Source organism: Puccinia triticina, chromosome 2A (assembly GCF_026914185.1).
Source record: "Puccinia triticina chromosome 2A, complete sequence".
NCBI classification, from domain to species: Eukaryota; Fungi; Basidiomycota; class Pucciniomycetes; order Pucciniales; family Pucciniaceae; genus Puccinia; species Puccinia triticina.
In genome coordinates this window covers 6,410,225-6,435,690 of record NC_070559.1, presented here as the reverse complement: position 1 = coordinate 6,435,690, position 25,466 = coordinate 6,410,225, and the positions used below count along the sequence as shown (strand labels likewise).

The 25,466-nt window shown below is 43.3% G+C and overlaps 1 protein-coding gene across 1 annotated transcript in view; it reads left to right on the top strand.

The window, feature by feature from the left end:
- Nucleotides 1-344: 344 nt before the first annotated feature.
- PtA15_2A683 (uncharacterized protein) overlaps nt 345-25,466 on the top strand; it is a gene marked incomplete at both ends in the record, with an annotated part of 65,307 nt that continues 40,185 nt past the window's right edge. Inside the window, 5 exons of the mRNA XM_053166728.1 lie at nt 345-500; nt 566-682; nt 749-889; nt 952-1,244; nt 1,308-1,386. Of these exons, the coding sequence (XP_053017921.1) occupies nt 345-500; nt 566-682; nt 749-889; nt 952-1,244; nt 1,308-1,386 (786 nt within the window). The remainder of the gene's footprint in view (nt 501-565; nt 683-748; nt 890-951; nt 1,245-1,307; nt 1,387-25,466) is intronic.

Below are 25,466 nucleotides of genomic sequence, written 5' to 3'. Positions count from 1 at the left end.
GATCATTGGACAAAGAAGCTTATAGCGTTTATGGTAGCTTAGATGGGTTTGTTTGACCCCAGCCAAGCATGGTACCCCGCATCACCATACCACCAGAGGACACAGAAGATTGAGCGCTGGCGCCACAAACCCCTTCAACAGCAGGAACAACTGCCCTGCCCCAACCTCCTGTCCCACGTCGCCAAGCTCAGCAGGTGGCCCACATCCCCTTGTGCAATCAATGCTTGCTTTGGCCCACCTTTTGGAGACTGATTTACAGTTGGCTCAAGAGCTATTCAACATATGTTTTTCTTTGTTATTTTTCTCTCTCGTCATTACCAGATACATATCTGACCAAGCCAAACATGTGGCACAATGTTTGTCAGGCCCCGGAAGAAACCCAATGGCAATTGCAGGTAGTCATGTGGCCAAGACAACGCCCCACCCCTCCTCCAGCAACCCACGGCCATGTTGCCGCAAATGGCGGCCCAAGCACACACGTGTATGGTACACTGATCAGGGTAAGACCTCTGCAGCCACCATCAAGTATGTTTGGGAGCTGATGGTGTATCCTCATCCAAACCAGACAAGAGTGCGCCAGAAGTTGCGCGAGATCCTGCTGACACACACGTTGGAGTCATACAGCCGGCTGCAATCTTTCCAAGGCCAACCCTTTATCCACTCGCCTCTCCCACTGGTCAAAGTAAGTGCAAATTACCCACCAGTTAGGCTTTTGGAGATTATAGCTGGCTGATGGCGCAATCCCTAGGCCTACGTCCTAGAACAACCAGCTGCATTCCGGAGGCAAAACCTGCCCCCTGGCCTGCCACTAAATCACGACTCAATGGCAAGCCTACTAACCTTTCTACGCTCAATTGTGAAGCATGAAAGAACTCATCTTCGTAACATGGTAAGTGTTTCATGGTTTTGAAGCTTATTTGACATTAACTGACTTGCCCTCTCATAACCCAGCTTCTCATCAATGTCAGGCAGGAGGCTCGGGCGCGTGAGCTAGGGCCTGTCCCTAAACTCTTTGAGTTGGTTGTTAAAATAGACCGGCAATTCCAGCCACAAGCAGCTATGCAAAAACCTGAGGAGATCCAAGCGCAACTGCACTGGGGGGTCAGGGTCCAAATCGCAATGCTTCACATCATCACCATCCATCATCTCGCTCACCGGGCCCCTGGTGACATGAGGTCACAATGGGACCTTATAGACAACCATCTTGAGGCGGTTCGGGGGAAGAGTGATCTTCAGATAGCAGCGTAAGTCACAAACAACTAAAGTTATATCTGGATGTAAGCTAACTACTGCCTTGGAAATTGTAGGCACGCAATACTTATTTTGCGCCAAGACCGGGAGTTATTCCCTGGTAATGTCATGTTTTTGGATGTCCCAGTTGAAATGGTACGTATACCAAACCCTGTTGAAACTGACATCAAAGCTCAAGAAATGGCGGTGCTTCTTCACTGCATGGATTATCCCCTCGGACATACCCGTCTGACAAGAGCTCGGACGGGCATGTCCGACCAGATGTCGGAAACTGGCGTCCGACGGGTGGTCGAACCCACCCGTTGGATCCTCCTGTCCAAGCAGAACTTGGACATTTCTGCTCGACGGGTTCTCGAGCAGCGAGGCCCGACCACTTGTCGGACTTGCCAGTTCGTGCTACAGTTGGCCATTGTCGCTCGAGCAGTCCTCGGACCAGATTGTCGGACAGCCTTGCCCGAGTAGACGTCGGACAAGGCTGCCCGACCAGTTCCCACTGGTCGTTTTCTGCTGTTCAACAGGTCAGCTAGTCGGACAGAGCTGTCCGACAAGTGAGCTTGTCAGACAGGTTAGTCCAACCCTCCCATGTCCGACAAGTCCAACTTTGTCCGACAAGTCTGACTGGTCGGACCTTTTGGGTTCGACAAGTCTGACTGGTCGGACATTTTAGGTTTGACAAGTCAGCAAAAACCTAAACCGGACCCTGAAAATCCCACTAATGTAAAAAAAAGAAACAATGTTTTGCAACATTTAACAACAAAATCTAAACCCATGTTCACAACAAGTCAACTGCCTTTTCTGATATTTACAAGGTGGAAACAAGTTGTAAACTAACTGTAAACCACACTTTACAAGGTGTAAACAACCATTTACAAGGTGTAAACCACACTTTACAAGGTTTAACCCCAAGTTTACAAGGTGTAAACCATAGTTTACAAGGCGTAAACCATAGTTTACAAGGTGTGAACCATAGTTTACAAGGTGTAAACCATGGTTTACAAGGTGTAAACCATAGTTTACAAGGTGTAAACCATGGTTTACAAGGTGTAAACCATAGTTTACAAGGTGTAAACCATGGTTTACAAGGTGTAAACCATAGTTTACAAGGTGTAAACCATGGTTTACAAGGTGTAAACCATAGTTTACAAGGTGTAAACCATGGTTTACAAGGTGTAAACCATATTTTACAAGGTGTAAACCATGGTTTACAAGGTGTAAACCATAGTTTACAAGTTGTAAACCACAGTTTAAAAGGTGTAAACTATAGTTTACAAGGTGTAAACAACGGTGGGCCACTACGCTACACTATGCTACAGGGCCACTTAGCGTTAGCGTAGCGGCAAAAAGCACACAGCCATTTGGAGTAGCATTAGCGCGCTGTTAGCGCCGCTACGCTGCCCTATGTTTCAGCGGCGCTAACAGCGCACCAATTGTTTGTTAGTGTTAGCGTGCCGCTACAGTCACTACGCTGCGCTACAGTGTCTTTTATTCAGCTAAAAGCACTGTGGCGCACCGTAGCGCACGCTCTTTTGCGCCCTGCGTGTATAGCGTTAGCGCAATTGCGCGCATCTGCGCTAAAGCTACGCTAACAGCCAAAGTAGCTGCGCACCCTTTGCGCGTAGTGTTAGCGCAGAGAAGGCGCAATTCTGCAAACGCTAGGCTAAAATTTAGCGGAATTACGCTACGCTACGCCACGCTAACGCTAAGGTTAGTGTAGCTGGCCCACCGTTGGTGTATACCATATTTTACAAGGTGTAAACCACAGTTTGCAAGGTGTAAACCATAGTTGACAAGGTGTAAACCACCATTTACAAGGTTTAAACCACAGTTCACCCACAGTTCACAAGGTGTAAACTAATATTTAGAAGGTGTAAACCACCATTTACAAGGTTTAAACCACAGTTTGCAAGGTGTAAACCCCAGTTTACAAGGTGTGAACCACATTGATCAAGGTTTAAACCACATTTTTGTAAACTACAATTTACAAGGTGTAAACTACGATTTACAAGGTGTAAACTATCATTTAGAAGGTGTAAACTACCATTGACAAGATGTAAACTACCATTTAAAAGCTGTAAACCACACTTTGCAAGGTTTAAACCCAATTGACAAGGTGTAAACCATAGTTTCCAAGGTGCAAAACATATTTTCCAAGGTGTAAACCATAGTTTCCAAGGTGCAAACCATAGTTTCCAAGGTGCAAACCATAGTTTCCAAGGTGTAAACCACAGTTTACAAGTTGTAAACCACCATTTACAAGGTGTAAACCACACTTTGCAAGGTGAAAACCACAGTTTACAAGGTTTAACACATCATTTAAAAGGTTTAAACCACAATTTACCCACAGTTTACAAGGTGTAAAATAATATTTAGAAGGCGTAAACACCAGTTTACAAGGTGTAAGCCACAGTTTACAAGGTGTAAGCCACAGTTTACAAGGTGTAAGCCACAGTTTACAAGGTGTAAGCCACAGTTTACAAGGTGTAAGCCACAGTTTACAAGGTATGAACCCCAGTTTACAAGGTGTAAAGCACAGTTTACAGGGTGCAAACCACCATTTACAAGGGGTAAACCATACTTTACAATGTGTAAACCACAATTTCCAAGGTTTAAACCACACTTTAGAAGGCTTAAACTAGAGATGGCCAGTGGGTACCCGGCACCTGTTGAGGGGTACCAGCCACTGCCCTTTTACTTGTTTGTAGGTGCCGTGTACAGGTCCTGGTATGCAATTTGGGCAGGAAAATCACCGGGTACCCGGGTACCAAACAGGCACCCGCCATTGTCAGCCGCATGAACGGTCATAGACTGGGGTACACACCTCAATGACCGGCAATTCTTAAGCGGATTACAAAACACATCCCACGCAATGATAGGACATTGAGTGGGGTGATCACAATGGCCGGCCACCAAGCGGAGTGTGTACTCCGCTCAATGACCGGCCTACGTCCGCACTCGATGGCCAATCATTGGGTTGAGTGCGCATCCCACTCAATGGCCGTTCATTGAGTGGGATGTGTACCCCCCTTAATGTGCAATCATCGTGTGGGGGTACCGCCGGTACCTGTTGGCGGGTGCAGTGTCCAAAATTGGACAAATTCATACCAAGTACCCGCACCCGTCACAGATACCCTGACCCATTTGGCCATCTCTAGTTTAAACCACAGTTTGCAAGGTGTAAACCACAGTTTACAAGGTGTAAACCACAGTTTACAACATGTAAACCACCGTTTACAACATGTAAACCACGGTTTACAACATCTAAACCACAGTTTACAACATGTAAACCACAGTTTACAACATGTAAACCACAGTTTACAACATGTAAACCACGGTTTACAACATGTAAATCACGGTTTACAACATGTAAACCACAGTTTAGAACATGTAAACCACGGTTTACAACATGTAAACCACAGTTTACAACATGTAAACCACAGTTTAGAACATGTAAACCACGGTTTACAACATGTAAACCACAGTTTACAACATGTAAACCACAGTTTACAACATGTAAAACACAGTTTACAACATGTAAACCACAGTTTACAACATGTAAACCACAGTTTACAACATGTAAACCACAGTTTACAACATGTAAACCACAGTTTACAACATGTAAACCACAGTTTACGTTTACAACATGTAAACCACAGTTTACAAGGTGTAAACTACCATTTACAAGGTGTAAACCACAGTTTAAAAGGTGTAAAATATAGTTTACAAGGTGTAAACAACGGTGGGCCACTACGCTACACTACGCTACAGGGCCACTTAGCGTTAGCGTAGCGGCAAAAAGAGCCCACCCATTTTGAGTAGTTTAAGCGTGCTGTTAGCGCCGCTACGCTGCGCTATGTTTCAGCGGCGCTAACAGCACACCAATTGTTTGTTAGTGTTAGCATGCCGCTACAGTCACTACGCTACGCTACGCTACGCTACGCTGCGCTACAGCGCTTTTAGCGGAAAAAAAGGCCTTTTTTTCAGCTAAAAGCACTGTGGTGCACCGTAGCGTGTGCTCTTTTGCGCCCTGCGTGTGTAGCGTTAGTGCAATTACGCGCATCTGCGCTAATGCTACACTAACAGCTAAATCAGCTGCGCACCCTTTGCGCGTAGCGTTAGCGCAGAGAAGGCGCAATTCTGCTAACGCTAAGCTCAAATTTAGCGGAATTCCGCTACGCTACGGTTAGCCTAGCTGGCCCACCGTTAGTGTACACCATAGTTTACAAGGTGTCAACCACAGTTTCAAAGGTGTAAACCATAGTTGATAAGGTGTAAACCACCATTTACAAGGTTTAAACCACAGTTCACCCACAGTTCACAAGGTGTAAACTAATATTTAGAAGGTGTAAACCACCATTTACAAGGTTTAAACCACAGTTTGCAAGGTGTAAACCCCAGTTTACAAGGTGTGAACCACATTGAACAAGGTTTAAACCACAGTTTTGTAAACTACAATTTACAAGGTGTAAACTACCATTTAGAAGGTGTAAACTAGTATTTACAAGTTGTAAACTATCATTTAGAAGGTGTAAACTACCATTGACAAGATGTAAACTACCATTTAAAAGCTATAAACCACACTTTGCAAGGTTTAAACCCCAGTTGACAAGGTGTAAACCATAGTTTACAAGGTGTAAACCATAGTTTACAAGGTGTAAACCATAGTTTCCAAGGTGCAAACCATAGTTTCCAAGGTGTAAACCACAGTTTACAAGATGTAAACCACCATTTACAAGGTGTAAACCACACTTTGCAAGGTGACTACCACAGTTTACAAGGTTTAACACATCATTTACAAGGTTTAAACCACAATTTACCCACAGTTTACAAGGTGTAAAATAATATTTAGAATGTGTAAACACCAGCTTACAAGGTGTAAGCCACAGTTTACAAGGTGTAAGCCACAGTTTACAAGGTATGAACCCCAGTTTACAAGGTGTAAAGCACAGTTTACAGGGTGCAAACCACCATCTACAAGGGGTAAACCATAATTTACAATGTGTAAACCACAATTTCCAAGGTTTAAACCCCACTTTAGAAGGCTTAAACTAGAGATGGCCAGTGGGTACTGTTAATAGTCCCTCTGGAACTGTTAATAGTTCCTCTGGAACTGTTGATAGTCCCTCTGGAACTGTTAATAGTTCCTCTGGAACTGTTAATAGTCCCTCTGGCATTGTTAATAGTTCCTCCAGAACTGTTAATAGTCCCTCTGGCATTGTTAATAGTTCATCCGGAACTGTTAATAGTCCCTCTGGCATTGTTAATAGTTCCTCCGGAACTGTTAATAGTCCCCCTGGCACAGTTAATAGTTCCTCCAGAACTGTTAATAGTCCCTCTGGCACTGTTAATAGTTCCTCCAGAATTGTTAATAGTCCCTCTGGCACTGTTAATAGTTCCTCCAGAACTGTTAATAGTCCCTCTGGCACTGTTAATAGTTCCTCCAGAACTGTTAATAGTCCCTCTGGCACTGTTAATAGTTCCTCCAGAACTGTTAATAGTCCCTCTGGCACTGTTAATAGTTCCTCCAGAACTGTTAATAGTCCCTCTGGCACTGTTAATAGTTCCTCCAGAACTGTTAATAGTCCCTCTGGCACTGTTAACAGTTCCTCCAGAACTGTTAATAGTCCCTCTGGCACTGTTAATAGTTCCTCCAGAACTGTTAATAGTCCCTCTGGCACTGTTAATAGTTCCTCCAGAACTGTTAATAGTCCCTCTGGCACTGTTAATAGTTCCTCCGGAACTGTTAATAGTCCCTCTGGCACTGTTAATCGTTCCTCCGGAACTCTTAATAGTCCCTCTGGCACTGTTAATTGTTCCTCCGGAACTGTTAATAGCCCCTCTGACATTGTTAATAGTTCCTCCAGAACTGTTAATAGTCCCCCTGGCACTGTTAATAGTTCCTCCAGAACTGTTAATAGTCCCTCTGGCACTGTTAATAGTTCCTCCAGAACTGTTAATAGTCCCTCTGGCACTGTTAATAGTTCCTCTGGAACTGTTAATAGTCCCTCTGGCACTGTTAATGTAAATGGTGGTTTACATCTTGTAAACTGTGGTTTTGACCTTGTAAATGCTGGTTTACATCTTGTAAACTGTGGTTTACACCTTGTTAACTGTGGTTTACACCTTGTAAACTGTGTTTAAACCTTGTAAACTGTGGTTTACACCTTGTAAACTGTGGTTTACACCTTGTAAACTGTGGTTTACACCTAGTAAACTGTGGTTTACACCTTGTAAACTGTGGTTTACACCTTGTAAACTGTGGTTTACACCTTGCAAACTGTGGTTTAAACTAGAGATGGCCAAACGGGTCAGGGTATCTGTGACGGGTGCGGGTACTTGGTATGCATTTCTCAATTTTGGACACTGCACCCGCCAACGGGTACTGGCGGTACCCCCACACAATGATCGCACATTAAGGGGGGTACACATCCCACTCGATGAATGGCCATTGAGTTAGATGCGCACTCAACCCAATCATTGGCCATTGAGTGCGGACGTAGGCCGGTCATTGAGCGGAGTACACACCCCGCTTGGTGGCCGGCCATTGTGATCACCCCACTCAATGTCCTGTCATTGCGTGGGATGTGTTTTGTACTCCGCTTAACAATTGCCGGTCATTGAGGTGTGTACCCCAGTCTATGACCGTTCATGCGGCTGACAATGGCGGGTGCCTGTTTGGTACCCGGGTACCTGGTGATTTTCCCGCCCAAATTGCATACCAGGACCCGTACACGGCACCTACAAACGAGTAAAAGGGCAGTGGCCGGTACCCCTCAACAGGTGCCGGGTACCCACTGGCCATCTCTAGTTTAAGCCTTCTAAAGTGTGGTTTAAACTTGGAAATTGTGGTTTACACATTGTGAAGTATGGTTTACCCCTTGTAAATGGTGGTTTGCACCCTGTAAACTGTGCTTTACACCTTGTAAACTGGGGTTCATACCTTGTAAACTGTGGCTTACACCTTGTAAACTGTGGCTTACACCTTGTAAACTGTGGCTTACACCTTGTAAACTGTGGCTTACACCTTGTAAACTGGTGTTCACGCCTTCTAAATATTATTACACACCTTGTAAACTGTGGGTAAATTGTGGTTTACCTTGTAAATGATGTGTTAAACCTTGTAAACTGTGGTTTTCACCTTGTAAAGTGTGGTTTACACCTTGTAAATGGTGGTTTACAACTTGTAAACTGTGGTTTACACCTTGGAAACTATGGTTTGCACCTTGGAAACTATGGTTTGCACCTTGGAAACTATGGTTTACACCTTGTCAACTGGGGTTTAAACCTTGCAAAGTGTGGTTTACAGCTTTTAAATGGTAGTTTACATCTTGTCAATGGTAGTTTACACCTTCTAAATGATAGTTTACACCTTGTAAATCGTAGTTTACACCTTGTAAATTGTAATTTACAAAAATGTGGTTTAAACCTTGATCAATGTGGTTCACACCTTGTAAACTGGGGTTTACACCTTGCAAACTGTGGTTTAAACCTTGTAAATGGTGGTTTACACCTTCTAAATATTAGTTTACACCTTGTGAACTGTGGGTGAACTGTGGTTTAAACCTTGTAAATGGTGGTTTACACCTTGCCAACTATGGTTTACACCTTGCAAACTGTGGTTTACACCTTGTAAAATATGGTTTACACCAACGGTGGGCCAGCTACACTAAACTTAGGGTTAGTGTGGCGTAGCGTAGCGTAATTCCGCTAAATTGTAGCGTAGCGTTTGCAGAATTGCGCCTTCTCTGCGCTAACACTACGCGCAAAGGGTGCGCAGCTAATTTGGCTGTTAGCGTAGCGTTAGCGCAGATGCGCGCAATTGCGCTAACGCTATACACGCAGGGCGCAAAAGAGCGCGCGCTACGGTGCGCCACAGTGTTTTTAGCTGAATAAAAGGCGCTGTAGCACAGCGTAGTGACTGTAGCGGCACCCTAACACTAACAAACAATTGGTGCGCTGTTAGCGCCGCTGAAACATAGGGAAGCGTAGCGGCGCTAACAGTGCGCTAATGCTACTCAAAATGGCTGGGCGCTTTTTGCCGCTACGCTAACGCCAAGTGGCCCTGTAGCGTAGTATAGCGTAGTGGCCCACCGTTGTTTACACCTTGTAAACTACAGTTTACACCTTGTAAACTACAGTTTACACCTTTTAAACTGTGGTTTACACCTTGTAAATGGTAGTTTACACCTTCCAAACTGTGGTTTACACGTTGTAAACTGTGGTTCACACGTTATAAACTGTGGTTCACACGCTATAAACTGTGGTTCACACGTTATAAACTGTCGTTTACACCTTGTAAACTGTGGTTTACATGTTGTAAAATGTGGTTTACACCTTGTAGACTGTGGTTTACACCTTGTAAACTATGGTTTACACCTTATAAACTGTGGTTTGCACCTTTTAAACTATGGTTTACACCTCGTAAACTGTGGTTTACACCTTCTAAACATTAGTTTACACCTTGTAAACTGCAGGTGAACCGTTGTTTAAACCTTGTAAATGGTGGTTTACACCTTGTTCACCTTGCAGTAAACTGTGGTTTATACCTTGTAAACTGTGATTTACACCTTGTGGATGGTGGTTTGCACCTTTTAAATGGTGGTTTACACCTTGTAAACAGTGGATTACACCTTGTAAACTGTGTTTTACACCTTTCGAACTGTGGTTTACACCTTGTAAATGGTAGTTTACCCCTTGTAGACTGCGGTTTACATGTTGAAAACTGTGGTTTACAGCTTGTAAAACACCTTGTAAACTGCGTTTTACACCTTGTAAACTGTGGTTTACACCTTGTAAACCGTGGTTTACACCTTTCAAACTATGGTTTACACCTTGTAAACTGTGGTTTACACCTTTTAAACTATGGTTTACACCTTGTAAACTGTAGTTTACACCTTCTAAATATTAGTTTACATCTTGTAAACTGTGGTTTAAACCTTGTAAATGGTGGTTTACACCTTGCAGTAAACTGTGGTTTACCCTTGTACACTGTGATTTACACTTTGCGGATGGTGGTTTACACCTTTTAAATGGTGGTTTACACCTTGTAAACAGTGGATTACACCTTGTAAACTATATTTTACACCTTTTGAACTGTGGTTTACACCTTGTAAGTGGTAGTTTACCCCTTGTAAACTGTGGTTTACAAGTTCTAAACTGTGGTTCAACCTTCTAAACTGCGGTTTATACTTTGTAAGCTGTGGTGTATACCTTGCAAACTGTGGTTTACACCTTGTAAACCATGGTTTACACCTTTTAAACTGTGGTTTACACCTTGTAAACTATGGTTTACACCTTGTAAACCATGGTTTACACCTTGTAAACTTGGGGTTAAACCTTGTAAAGTGTGGTTTACACCTTGTAAATGGTTGTTTACACCTTGTAAAGTGTGGTTTACAGTTAGTTTACACCTAGTTTCCACCTTGTAAATATCAGAAAAGGCAGGTTTAGGTTTTTGCTGACTTTTCGAACCTAAAATGTCCGACCAGTCAGACTTGTCGAACCCAAAATGTTTGACCAGTCAGACTTGTCGGACATACATGTCCGACGAGTTGGACTTGTTGGACATGGGAGGGTCGGACTAACCTGTCCGACAAGCTCACTTGTCGGACAGCTCTGTCTGACTAGCTGACCTGTCGAACAGCAGAAAACGACCAGTGGGAACTGGTTGGGCAGCCTTGTCCGACGTCTACTCGGGCAAGGCTGTCCGACAATCTGGTCCGAGGACTGCTTGAGCGACAATGGCCGACTGCAGCACGAACTGGCAAGTCCGACAAGTGGTCGGGCCTCGCTTCTCGAGAACCCGTCGAGCAGAAATGTCCGAGTTCTGCTTGGACAGGAGGATCCGACGGGTGGGTTCGACCACCCGTCGGACGCCAGTTTCCGACATCTGGTCGGACATGCCCGTCCGAGCTCTTGTCAGACGGGTATGTCCAAGGGGATAATCCATGCAGTGCTTGGGCCAAATCCAACGCACGCACAGGTGGATGAACTGGTTGCAAGAGAGGCCACCTTAAGTGACTAGGGCACATCCCCTTATCTTCTTCCCCTCTATCTGTTATTCCCTCCATCCATTACATTATCTACAGTTTCCGTTACACTTTATACAGTTGGTTGTACTCAAAAAACAAAAAATGCAAAAAAAAACTTAAAAAAAAAAACACCTCACAGCAGAAAAAAAAACACAAAATACTGAAGCCTAAAAAAAGATTAAAAATGCAATAAAAACAAAAAAAAGCCCTGGTGGCCTGAATCTGATTGCCTGCCTTCGGTTAGGATACCCTGTGAGTTGCCCTGAAGACACTGAGCCGAGATCAATTGGTTATTGTGGGTGGTGTGGCGAGCTGGTGTGCTCGCACGAGCCGTTTTTTGCTTTGTGGTGAGGTGAAGAGTTGGCAATTTGCCAGTGGTTTGCCCGTCAGGGCTGTCAAACGTGCCAGTCCGCTGATCTTGTGGGGCTTGGGTTTGCTCGGCAATTTGACCGAGTGGTCAATTCGGCAATAGGTTTGACCAATGTTTGACTGAATTTTAGTGGGCGGGGGGGTTGGCACTTTGACAGCGTGTTTGACGGCTGACCGGAGACCTGTTTTTTGGCGGTCAACGGCCGCAGGGCGAGGTCTGTCAAATTGACCACCAAACTTCTGGCATTTTCGACGGCGCCCCGCAACTGCCGTGTAGACTCTCAACCTCCAAACGTCATACCTCTACCAGAGGACGTCAACGCCAAACTCAAACTACTCTTCATATCGAAGATGGACAGCGTGACGCATAATAATATCGTCACGGCAGACAACAGAGGCTCCGCAAAGGACCTCTGGAAAGCTATCAAGGAACGGTTTGCGTCTGACGAATCCGCCAATCACGCTCAAGTGTTCAATGAATAATTCCTATTAGGGATGATAATTGGGCGGGCTCGGGCCGCCCATGGGCTGGCCCGGCTAAGCCCGGGAAGTTAGTGGACGGGTCGGGCCGGGCCAGTTCCTTCCAAATGCCAACCCAACTCAAACCCGTTTATGACTCGGGCTGCCGGCGGGCCCCAGCCAAAAAAAAAAGTAGTCCATTTTTTTTATAACAAACATTTGTTTTGCATTTTACTACGTTTTAATGTGTTCCTACCTTATTACAAGGGGAGGACAACACAATAACAATACAAAAATAAATAAATAATGAAAAAGGAGGCAAAAAAACAAATTTCCCTACATGGCTACCCGCTTGGCCGCCTTGATCCAGTCTTGAGTGCATATCAATGCCTCAACTGATTCTTCATTGAGGCGCATTCGATAGTCGTCCAGAACACGTCCCGCAGTGGAGAAAGCCGACTCGGATGCTACTGATGTTTTTGGGATCATGAGTACTGTCCTGGCAATCTCCGAGAGTGATGGGAATTGAGCAGCGTTCAATTTCCACCAGCCAAGCAGATCAAACTCCAAATCATCATTGTTGGAGAGGATGAGGTTCCGTTCCTTGAGGTAGAGATCCAACTCAGCGGCCGGTGCATTAGGTGATGCGTCGATGGTGCCGGCCATATATTGATGGAAGGCACTCAAATCCTCGTTGATGGCCTTCTTTTTTGAGGAAGGTCGGACTTCACTGTTGGTCGGGCCCGTGACAGATGATGGCGCTGGAACGTACAGGTTCCAAAGTCCAAAGACGGCCGACTTTACTTTTCCAACAAATTCGCCGACATCTTCATCTGCAGCTGCGTGTTGCTCAAGGTTGAACCGGAGATATCGCATCTTATAACGGGGGTCAAGGATGAGTCCAACTGCAAGGAGTTCCTTTGCTGGCTCCCAGTATTTTCCAAACTTAGCCTTCATGGGATTGATCATTTCGTTGAGGTTTGTTAGATTGCTTGGTTTGGCCGCTATTTCCTTGAGTTGCCTCTTGATCACTGTCACTGCCCGGTAGGCATAATTTATGGTTGGGTACTGTGTGCCACTCAACAAAACAGTGGCCAAAAAAGAAACCAAGTCAGTCTAAAACCAATAAGCAAAGAAAAGAAAATAACAAACCTTTGTTAAATGGTTCTAGGAACCCTTCCATGGAAGCTAGCTCATCCCATTGAAGCTCAGTCGGGCAGTATTCAAAATTGTCGTCCAGAATGGCTAGTTCCTCAAAGGCTAACTTGCAGGGAAAGGATGCCTCGATCATCAGGTAAGTCGAGTTCCAACGAGTTGGGACATCCTTGCAGGGACGTTTCTTCTTGAGGTCAATACCGACTGCAGTGAGGGCCTTTTCGAAGGAATTCATGCGGCTTGGAGATCCATGGATGTAATGAACACTACTTCGTAGTCGATCGACGGCGGTACCGGAGAATTTGATCCCATCCTTGACAACTAAGTTGATTACATGAGCAAGGCAGCGGAAGTGAAAAAACTGAGAGGTTGCAGCACCAGGAGTCAAACTGCGCTTGTCCACATATTGTTGGAGTTTAGCCATGGCCGCAGTGTTGGAGGTTGCATTGTCAACCGTGACAAATGCAAGCTTTTTGACAAGTTTCCAGTCACAAAGAACATGGCTGAGTCGGTTGGAAATAGCTGGGCCTGAGTGCGGAGGTGGAAGCGGGCGGAAACTAATGATTAACTTCTCCAGGTCCCAGCTTGGGCTGATATAGTGTGCTGTCACCACCATGTAGCCAGAGAGATTGGACGATGTCCATAAGTCAGTGGTCAGTGCAATATGCTGGGCATCCGTTCCAAGCTTCTTGATAAGGGTTGCCTTTTGGTCGTTGAACAACTTCACGCAATTGTTTTGCAAGGTAAGACGTCCTGGAATCTTGAATTGCGGCTGATTTTCTTTCATAAAGTCAATAAATCCTTTGTGCTCAGCCATGGCAAAGGGATATTCATGGAGTATGACCATTTCAGCCATACGCATACAAGATTGTTCTTGATTATAAATCCAGACAGAGCGGCTGGGGGCGCCATTCCGGACGCCAAAGTTCAACCGACCTTGTTTGGCTACAACAAGACCACCTTTGTCAGATATACATTTCCTCGAGTGTCGATGGAGATGGTTGGTTCCAGCGGTTGAGGCGCCTGTGAGCTTCAAATCGCAGTAGTTGCACTTGGCCTTTTCTTTGCCATCGGAATTTAAAAATTCAGATGGCAAAGAAGAGGGAGTGAGTTCAAGTTGAATGGAAGTGATGGGAGATTCAGGAAATTACAAAAAAATTAACAATAACTTACCTATAATCTTGGAGAAGTGCTACCAAACCTCACTGGTGAGTTTTTGCTTCTTTGATTGGCCGTCTTGTGATTTGCTTTGGCTTTCCGCCGGTACCAGAGTCTGACTTTGGGGGATATCGTTATCTTCGGATTTGTTGGCTCGCAAATTTGGTCCGGCTGTCACCTGTATGTTGATTTCCTCGCCGGTAGACCCTGTCATGTCATCGGACTCCGGAGGGTGGCTGCCAAGAAGGTCCGGTCGTATGTACAGTAATTACAGGCCAAAAACCTTGGAACTCGCCGACTCCTGATCACATATCTGCTCGGGGGTTCCCCCGGTGTGGTGGACAAACTGGTACACGCGTGGGGATCAAGATTTTGTTGCGCATGGCGCGCGCCAGCGGCCGTCATTAGGTCCCGCGACTCAATCAATGCTGATTAGGTAATCTCATTGGGTCCCGCGACTCAATGGGGGGGCCCGATGGGCGCCGGCTACCCGCCCCGGCCCGACTAATGGCGCGGGTCTGTTGGGCCGGGCCAACTTTGGAAAAATCCCCAAAATGCCAGCCCAAGCCCGGGCCAAGCCCGGCCGGGTTCGGGCGGCCCATTGGCCGCCCAGCCCGATTAACATCCCTAATTCCTATATGTCAGATTTAAGGAAGACGCTCTGGAAGCCTTTGTGACGGATATCAAAGTTGCAATCAAGAAAATCGTCGACGCGGGAATCAATCTCCCTCAAGACATACCACTACCAAGATGGATGAATTTGCGATGTTGTATATTGATCAATATAGCGTATATTGATCAATTTATATTGATCATTTTTTTTTTTAATTATTCTTCTTGATACCTTTGTCTGTTTTCCATGACTCCTAAGTACTATTCTATAATCTCTCTCCTTCCCCTTGTGTTACCTTCAAGCCACAGGATTTTTTTTTTTTTTTGCCTGATAACATTCATAAATTTCTACATACAGCATTGAATTCTTCCTGAAAACAAGACATTGCAAGTTTTAGGATTAATCCAGGGTGGCTGAGGGGCCTGAATTTTTTTTCTTTTTTTTTTTTTACTTCAACAATTGATCTGTTATCAGAAGTCTGCAAATCGACTTTTTTTTCAAAAAAGGAAAAACATTGACCCCTGACCTCTCTCATGATACCATCCTGCAAAAATTTTGAATTTGGTTGGTTGAACTTGCTCAAGATATTGCATATCATACTTGAAGTGCTACATGCATGGGAGGCCTTTTTGAAATTAGTTTACCATGGTTTAGCATATTTTTGTCAGGTTCTTTTTTTTATCTACTTTTGTTATCAACCACAGATTAATGAGGAATATTTCCACATAAAATTTCATTGGACAATTTTTCTGCATATATGTCAGCCTTAGAGTCAACACAGTTGACCTAAAACTGCCTTTTATCTCCATTTTATAACTAAATGTGCTCATATCTTTTTAACCTTAAGACATAAGGTTGGTTTGACTTCAGATTCTGATTTCTCATGCAATTTTGACCCTAGTGTTCACTGATCACTTTACAATATCTCTACTCCTTCATAGAGTTTGTGGTTTGTGACACACATGCGCAGCAGCGCCGTGTAGTCGCGCCTGAGCGCTCCCAACCACATGTACATGTGTGATTATGTCATCCAACTTTGAAAATTTTCGAAGTCAGGATCCCCCATGCAGCTGGAGGATCCACAGACTTCAGCACACCAGAACCACCACCCAGATAACCCCAGGATCACCACCAAAGAGTTTACAACACTCCCAGTATACCTACCGTCACAGGCGCCTAGGATATTGACAGTAAGTAACCTCTTTCACTGAACCTTGTTAATCTCTCTGTGTCTTGCTTGATCTGCTCTTTTCTGTTGGTTTTTATCTTCTTCTTGATCACAGGGCTGTGCCTCCAAATCTACTGGCCTTTGCCTCAATCTTGATCACAGGGCTGTCCCTTCTTATCAGTTGGCCTTTGCCTCAAATCTAGGTTACAGGGCTGTCCCTCAGGTTTCCCTTTAAGAACCTTGACTATCCAGAAGGAAGCTAAACAATTGTGGCTGGATTAAACTTATCTAATCCAGATACCCTCCTGAGAGGAAGCTGTAGCTCTTTCTAGCACAGATTAGCAGCACTCTTCTGAAGAGTAGCATTGCCATTGGACGTGCATTCCCACTAGAATAACCTAGTACTTCTCTTTATCCTGATCCTGCTCTGTTTCTCTCTCTCTTTCTCTCTTTCTCTCATGGTTGTATTTTCTTTATCCAAAGAAATCCAACTATTGCCCCCCCATTTCTTGTGTCCTTCTGTCACTATAGAGACTCAGGCTCACAATATAAAGTCCAGAAATAATGTATTTGGGGTCACATCCATTATGCAGCAGCTACAATCTGATCAGTTGCCAAATCTCACTACTTCATTAGTTTCTTGGTATTTCTGCAACTAAATCTCAACACAGCCTGGGAATTTTTCCATGAAATTGGTACCAAAATGTTTAAAAGCCCCCATAAATTAATTGTGTACCTTGAATGACCACAAAATCCCCAAATGTAGCTGCTACAATCTGATCAGTGGCCAAATATCACTAATTTGGTAGTTTCTTGGTGTTTCTGCCACTATATCTCAACACAGCCTGGGAGTTCTTCCATGATATTGGTTTCAAAATGATCAATAGTCCCCAAGGATTTATTGTGTACCTTAAATGACCACAAAGCTCCCTAATGTAGCCCCTACGATCTGATCAGTTGCCAAATATCACTGATTTGGTAGTTTCTTGGTGTTTCTGCCACTATATCTCGACACAGCCTGGGAGTTCTTCCATGATATTGGTATCATAATGATCAATAGCCACCAAGGATTCATTGTGTACCTTACGAAGCTCCCTAATGTAGCCCCTACAATCTGATCAGTTGCCAAATATCACTGATTTGGTAGTTTCTTGGTGTTTCTGCCACTATATCTCAGCGCAGCGTGGGAGGTCCTCCATGATATTGGAACCATAATCATCACATGGCCCTGGGGATTCATTGTGTACCTTGAATGACCACAAAACCCCCAAATGTAGCAGCCACAATGTGATCAGTTGCGAAATATCACTAATTTGGTAGTTTCTTGGTGTTTCTGCCACTATATCTCAACACAGCCTGGGATTTCTTCCATGATATTGGTGTCAAAATGATCAATAGCCCCCAAGGATTCATTGTGTAACTTGAATGACCACAAAATCCCCAAATGTAGCAGCTACAATCTGATCAGTTGCCAAATCTCACTAATTTGTTAGTTTCTTGGTGTTTCTGCCCCTATATCTCAAAGCAGCCTGGGATTTCTTTGGTTACATTGGTATCGAGATGATCAATAACCCCCAAGGATACATTTTGTACCTTAAATGACCACAAAACCCCCAAATGTAGCCCCTACGACCTGATCAGTTGCCAAATATCACTAATTTGGTGGTTTCTTGCTGTTGCTGCTACTATATCTCAACACAGCCTGGGAGTCCTTCCATGATATTGGTATCAAAATGATCACTAGCCCCCAAGTATTCATTGTATACCTTGGATGGCCCCCAGAACCCCCAAATGTAGCAGCCACAATGTGATCAGTTGCCAAATATCACGAATTTGGTAGTTTCTTGGTGTTTCTGCCACTATATCTCAGCGCGACATGGGAGTTATTCCATGATATTGGTACCAAAATGATCACATGCCCTTAAAGATTCATTGTGTACCTTGAATGACGACAAAACCCCCAAATGTAGCGTCCACAATGTGATCAGTTGCCAAATATCACTAATTTGGTAGTTTCTTGGTGCTTCTGCCACTATATCTCAGCGCAGCATGGGAGTTCTCCCGTGATAATGATACCAAAATGATTGAATGCCCCTGAAGATTCATTGAGCAACTTGGATAACCCCAATACCCCTAAATGTAGCAGCTACGGTGTGATCAGTTGCCAAATATGACTAATTTGGTAGTTTCTTGGTGTTTCTGCCACTATATCTCAGCGCAGCATGTGAGTTCTTCCATGATATTGATACCAAAATGATCAAATGCGCTCAAAGATTCATTGAGTACCTTGGATGACCACAAAACCCCCAAATGTCGCAGCCACAATGTGATCAGCTGCGAAATATCACTAATTTGGTAGTTTCTTGGTGTTTCTGCCACTATATCTCAGCACAGCATGGGAGTTCTTCCATGATATTGGTACCAAAATGTTCACATGACCTCAAAGATTCATTGGGTACCTTGGATGACCACAAAACCCCCAAGTGTAGCAGCCACACTGTGATCAGTTGCCAAATATCACTAATTTGGTAGTTTATTGGTGTTTCTGCCACTACATCTCAGCGCAGCATGGGAGTTCTTCCATGATATTGGTAGAAAAATGATCAAATGCCCTCAAAGATTCAATGTGTACCTTGAATGACCAGAAACCTACAAATCTAGCAGCTAAAATGTGATTGGCCAAATATCACTAATTTGGTAGTTTCTTGGTGTTTCTACCACTATATCTCAGCGCAGCGTGGGAGTTCTTCGATGATATTGGGACCATAATTATCAAATGCCCCTGAAGATTCACTCTGTACCTTGTATGACCACAAAACCCCCAAATGTAGCAGCCACAATGTGATCAGTTGCGAAATATCACTAATTTGGTAGTTTATTGGTGTTTCTTCCACTATATCTCAGCGCAGCATGGGATTTTTTCCATGATATTGGTACCAAGATGATTGCATGCCCTCAAAGATTCATTGTGTACCTTGAATGACCACGAAACCAACAAATGTAGCAGCCACAATGTGATCAGTTGCGAAATATCACTAATTTGGTAGTTTCTTGGTGTTTCTCCCACTATATCTCAGCGCAGCATGGGAGGTCTTCCATGATATTGGTACCAAAATGATAACATGCCCTTAAATATTCATTGAGTACCTTGGATGACCACAAAACCCTCAAATGTAGCAGCCACAATGTGATCAGTTGCCAAATATTACTAATTTGGTTGTTTATTGGTGTTTCTGCCACTATATCTTAGCGCAGCGTGGGAGTTCTTCAATGATATTGGTACCAAAATGATTGAATGCCCTCAAAGATAAATTGTGTACCTTCAATGACCACGAAAACCCCAAAAGTAGCATCTACAATGTGAATGGTTGCTAAATATCACAAGTTTGGCAACTGATCACATTGTGGCTGCTACATTTGGGGGTTTTGTGGTCATTTGAGGTACTCAATCAATCTTTGAGGGAGTTTGATCATTTTGGTACCAATATCATGGAAGAGCTCCCACGCTGGCCTGAGATATAATTTGGAAACTGATCACATTGTGGCTGCTACATGGGGGGGTTTTGTGGACACTCAAGGTACACAATGGATCTTGAAGGGGATTTGATCATTTTGTGACCAATATCATGGAAGAACTTGCATGCTGCGCTGAGATATAATGACAGAGACACCAAGAAATTACCAAATTAGTGAGATTTGGCAACTGATCACAGTGTGGCTGCTACATTTGGTGGTTTTGTGGTCATTCAAGGTACTCAATCAATCTTTAAGGGCATTCAATCACTTGGTACCAATATCATGGAACAACTCCCATGCTGCGCTGAGATATAGTGGCAGAAACACCTAGAAACTACCAAATTAGTGATATTTTGCAACTGATCACAGTGTGGCTGCTACATTTGGGGGTATTGTGGTCATTCAAGGTACACAATGAATCTTCAGGGGCATATGATCATTTTGGTACCAATATCATGGCAGAACTCCCATGCTGCGCTGAGATATAGTGTCAGAAACACCAAGAAACTACCAAATTAGTGATATTTGGCAACTAATCACATTGTGGCTGCTACATTTGGGGGTTTTGTGGTCATTCAAGGTACAGAGTGAATCTTCAGGGGCATTTGATCATTATGGTCCCAATATCATTGAAGAACTCCCATGCTGCGCTGAGATATAGTGGAAGAAACACCAAGAAACTACCAAATCAGGGTATTTGGCAACCGATCACATTGTAGCTGCTACATTTGGGGGTTTTGCGGTCATTCAAGGTACAGAATGAATTTTTGGGGGCATTGGATCCTTTTGGTGCCAATATCATGGAAGAACTGCCATGCTGGGCTGAGATATAGTGGCAGAAACACCAACAAACTACCAAATTAGTCATATTTGGCAACTGATCACATTTTGGCTGCTACATTTGGGGGTTTTGTGGTCATTCAAGGTGCACCAATGAATCTTTAGGGGCATGTGATCATTTTGGTAACAATATCATGGAAGAACTCCCATGCTGCGCTGAGATATAGTGGCAGAAAAACCAAGAAAATACCAAATTAGTGATATTTGGCAACTGATCACAGTGTGGCTGCTACATTTGGGGGTTTTGTGGTCATTCAAGGTACACAATGAATCTTCAGGGGCATTTGATCATTTTGGTACCAATATCATGGAAGGACTCCCATGCTGCGCTGAGATATAGTGGTAGAAACACCCAGAAACTACCAAATTAGTGATATTTGGCAACCAATCACATTTTAGCTGCTAGATTTGGAGGTTTGTGGTCATTCAAGGTACACAATGAATCTTTGAGGGCATTTGTTTATTTTGGTACCAATATCATGGAAGAACTCCCATGCTGAGCTGAGATATAGTGGCAGAAACACCAAGAAACTACCAAATTAGTGATATTTGGCAACTGATCACATTTTGGCTGCTACATTTGGGGGTTTTGTGGTCATTCAAGGTACTCAATGAATCTTTAGGGGCATGTGATCATTTTGGTAACAATATCATGGAAGAACTCCCATGCTGCGCTGAGATATAGTGGAAGAAACACCAAGAAAATACCAAATTAGTGATATTTGGCAACTGATCACATTGTGGCTGCTACATTTTGGGGTTTTGTGGTCATTCAAGGTACTCAATAAATTCACAGGGGCACTTGATCATTTTGGTACCAATATAATGGAAGAACTCCCATGCTCCGCTGAGATATAGTGGCAGAAACACCAAGAAACTACCAAATTAGTGATATTTGGCAACTGATCTGGTTGTAGGGGCTACATTTGGGTGTTTTGTGGTCATTTAACGTGCACAAAGAATCCTTGGGGGCTATTTATCATTTTGATACCAATATCATTGAAGAACACCCAGGCTGTGTTGAAATAAAGTGGCAGCAACAACAAGAAACTACAAAATTAGTCAGATTTGGCAACTGATCAGATTGCAGCTGCTACATTTGGGCTTTTTGTGGTCATTTAAGGTACACAATGAATCCTTGGTGGCTATTGATCATTATGATACCAATATCATGGAAGAAATCCCAGTCTGTGTTGAGATATAGTGGCAGAAACACCAATAACCTACCAAATTAGTGATATTTGGCAACTGATCAGATCGTAGGGGCTACATTAGGAGGTTTAGTGGTCATTTAAGGTACAAAATGAATCCTTGGGGGCTATTGATCATTTCGATACCAATATCATGGAAGAACTCCCAGGCTGTGTTGAGATATAGTGGCAGAAACACCAAGAAACTACCAAATTAGTGATATTTGGCAACTGATCAGATTGTAGCTGCTACATTTGGGGGTTATGTGGTCATTTAAGGTACAAAACGAATCCTTGGGGGCTATTGATCATTTCGATACCAATATCATGGAAGAACTCCCAGGCTGTGTTGAGATATAGTGGCAGAAACACCAAGAAACTACCAAATTAGTGATATTTGGCAACTGATCAGATTGTAGCTGCTACATTTGGGGGTTATGTCGTAATTTAAGGTACAAAATGAATCCTTGGGGGCTATTGATCATTTTGATACCAATATCATGGAAGAACTCCCAGGCTGTGTTGAGATATAGTGGCAGAAATAGCCAGAAACTACCAAATTAGTGATATTTGGGAACTGATCACATTGTTGCTGCTACATAATAGGGGGGTTCACAATAGGATAAAAGTAAAATTTTAGAGTCAATTTTAAGGTCTTTATCAACAAATTTTTAAAAATCTGGCAAGGTGTACAGGACTGGGTATCCCCTGAGAATCCGAGCAACATCTTTATTTTTCAAAAAGTTGTTCATAAAGGCCTTAAAATTAGCTCTAAAGTTTTATTTTTATCCTATTGTGAACCCCCCTAATGGAAGTGACCCCAAATAAATTATATTTTAAAATATTTCTGGGTTTTACATGCAGAAAAATTGTTGGATGAAATTTTATGTGGAAATATTCCTCATTAATCTGTGGTTGATAACAAAAGTAGATAAAAAAAAGAACCTGACAAAAATATGCTAAACCATGGTAAACTAATTTCAAAAAGGCCTTCTATGCATATAGCACTTCAAGTATGATATGCAATATCTTCAGAAAGTTCAACCAACCAAATTAAAAATGTGTGCAGGATGGTATCATGAGAGAGGTCAGGCGTCAATGTTTTTCCTTTTTTGAAAAAAAGTAGATTTGGACACTTCTGATAACATCAATTGTTGAAAAAAAAAAAAAAAAAAAAAAAACATTTGAGACCCCTCAGCTACCCTGGATTAATCCTAAAACTTGCAACATCTTTTTTTCAGGAAGAATTGAATGGTGTATGTAGAAATTTATGAATGTTATCAGGTAAAAAAAAAAAAAAAAAATTCCTGTGGCTTGAAGCTAACACAGGCAGAAGGAGAGAGATTATAGAATAGTATCAAGGAGACATGGAAACCAGACAAAGGTATCAAGAGGAATAAAAAAAAAAAATTGATCAATATAAATTGATCAATATACGCTATATTGATCAATATATGACATCGCAAATTCATCCATCTTGGTAGTGTACTCGCCTACCTCATACATACTCTTCAAACTTCCCGACACCCTAGAACTCTTCAAGCAACAGATCATGCACTCTGATAAAAATCTAACAGTTCAGTTTGTTTGTAATCACCTAACACAATTCAATAATGAAAATCGTGCGGAGATCAAGGAAACATCCTCTTCAACACAAGCAGCAATACTGTCAACAAGAAACCAAAAGTTGAATCAAAAGGGAGGACAGGGATCGTCGGGATCAAACGGGTCTAAAAGATGCACCACGGGTTACCACAATCCTAAGCAAGATTCAAATCACTCGGCCGACTCGTGCTGGCACCTACACTCTGATAAGGCTCCCAATTGGTGGAAAGACGCACAGGCAAAGTATCAAGCTAGCAAAAGTGGCAACAATGTCAATTAACTTGTCATTGGTCACACTATGGACAGAGATCGGAAATCCAAAGTTCAAGATAGTCCTAGACAGCGGCGCATTGGCACACATTTTCAACGACACAAAGTTCTTTGACAAGATTGAACTTGGCAACGGAGAGGTGGTTCGTACCGGCAAAGAAGGTGCGACACTACCAATCAAAGGCATAGGACGAGTAACTCTACAATGGGGAAACTCCACTATCTCTATAGATGGTTGCCTGTATGTTCCGGAAATTGTCATCAATCTCGTCAGTGCCAGTGTCTTGCTGGAGAAGGGGTGCAAAATATTTCCGAAGAAAGATAGCTTTGAAGTATTGAAAGACAAAATCTGCCGCTTCAAAGGGAAAGTTGAAAACAATCTCTTTGTTGTGGACAACCCGGACGCAGTAGGAGGGACCGTCAATTATTCAGCAAACTTAATCCAGAACTCAACGGAATCCCTGAGATCAATACACAAAAAGTTTGGTCACGCCTCTCTACAACGCTTAGATCAGTTCATTCCCTCTTCAATCTCGAAAGCAGAGAGGGACGATTTTGAATGCAAAGCGTGCACTCTTTCAAAAATCACGAAACAGTCCTTCAAAAATGAATCCAAACCCGCATCAAAGGTTTTAGAATGAATTCATCTTGAATTAATTGGTCCTATCGCCCCAGAATCAAAAATCAAGTCTAGATTCATCCTCACGCTAGTTGACAACTTCTCCAGATACCTTGCGGGATTTCCTATCTCAAAGAAGGATGACACCACCAATGTTCTGATAAACCTACTTGAATCAGAGAACAAACGCCGAGGTTATTTCCCCAATTTGATCTGCTCCGATGGAGGAGGAGAATTCATGGGGGACAGGTTAGTCAGCTTCCTCGGCATTAATCACATTCAGAGGCTAATCTCCGAACCCTACCACCCTGAACACAATGGTAGAGCAGAACTTTCTGCTACTCTTAGCTTTATCATATCTGCTTGTGTCACTTATTCATGACCTGTCATTTACAGGTCTTACCCTCAATTAGGGATCTTCATGTGACACCAGTGGATGTTCATTCACCCACCTGCAGCCATTGATATCCAAGCTTCCTTAGTACAGTGGTTAGTACACTTGACATGGATATAAGAGACATGGGTTCAACTCCCATAGGACACATAATATTTTATGGAGTTTCACAGGAACGAGCAAATAGGACTATTGTCGAATCCATGCGTGCCACTTTTTGTTCCTCAGGCATATCAAAGAATTTCTGGCATGAAGTTGTTAAATCCTGCTGTCTAATGTTGAATCAGATTCCTCGCAAGGGTCAAACAAAATCGCCTTACGAGATTGTTCATGGAAAAAGCGTGCCGGAAAATCTTCTCAAGCCCCTCGGTACAACCGCAATCTTGCTGAATATGAACAGGGTGAAGGGACGGAAGTTTGAGGTCAAGGGTCAAGAAGGAGTCCTTGTAGGTTTCAACGTCATGCTCCAGTCGTACAGAATTATCTTTCAAAGCGGTGCTATTATTGACTCCAAGCATGTACGGTTCCTCAAGATGCCCCAAGGAGACCCTGTTGCTTTGGACTGGGATGAATTCCATCCTGATAAGATCGTCGACCTGCCGGAATCAGAACCAAATCAAACTCAAACTGATCCGACTCGCGAAATAGAGCCTGATAATTCTGAGTCTGCGAGTCAGCAAGATATTACTCAAGAGGAAGAGAACAATGACTCTCTAGACTCAGATTCAGACAACTTAGTCTTGCAAATTCTCAATCCCAAAGTTCACGATCAATCAAAAGAAACCAAGCCACAAGTTAGAACCCTAAGAGATCAATCAACCATCAAGCCGC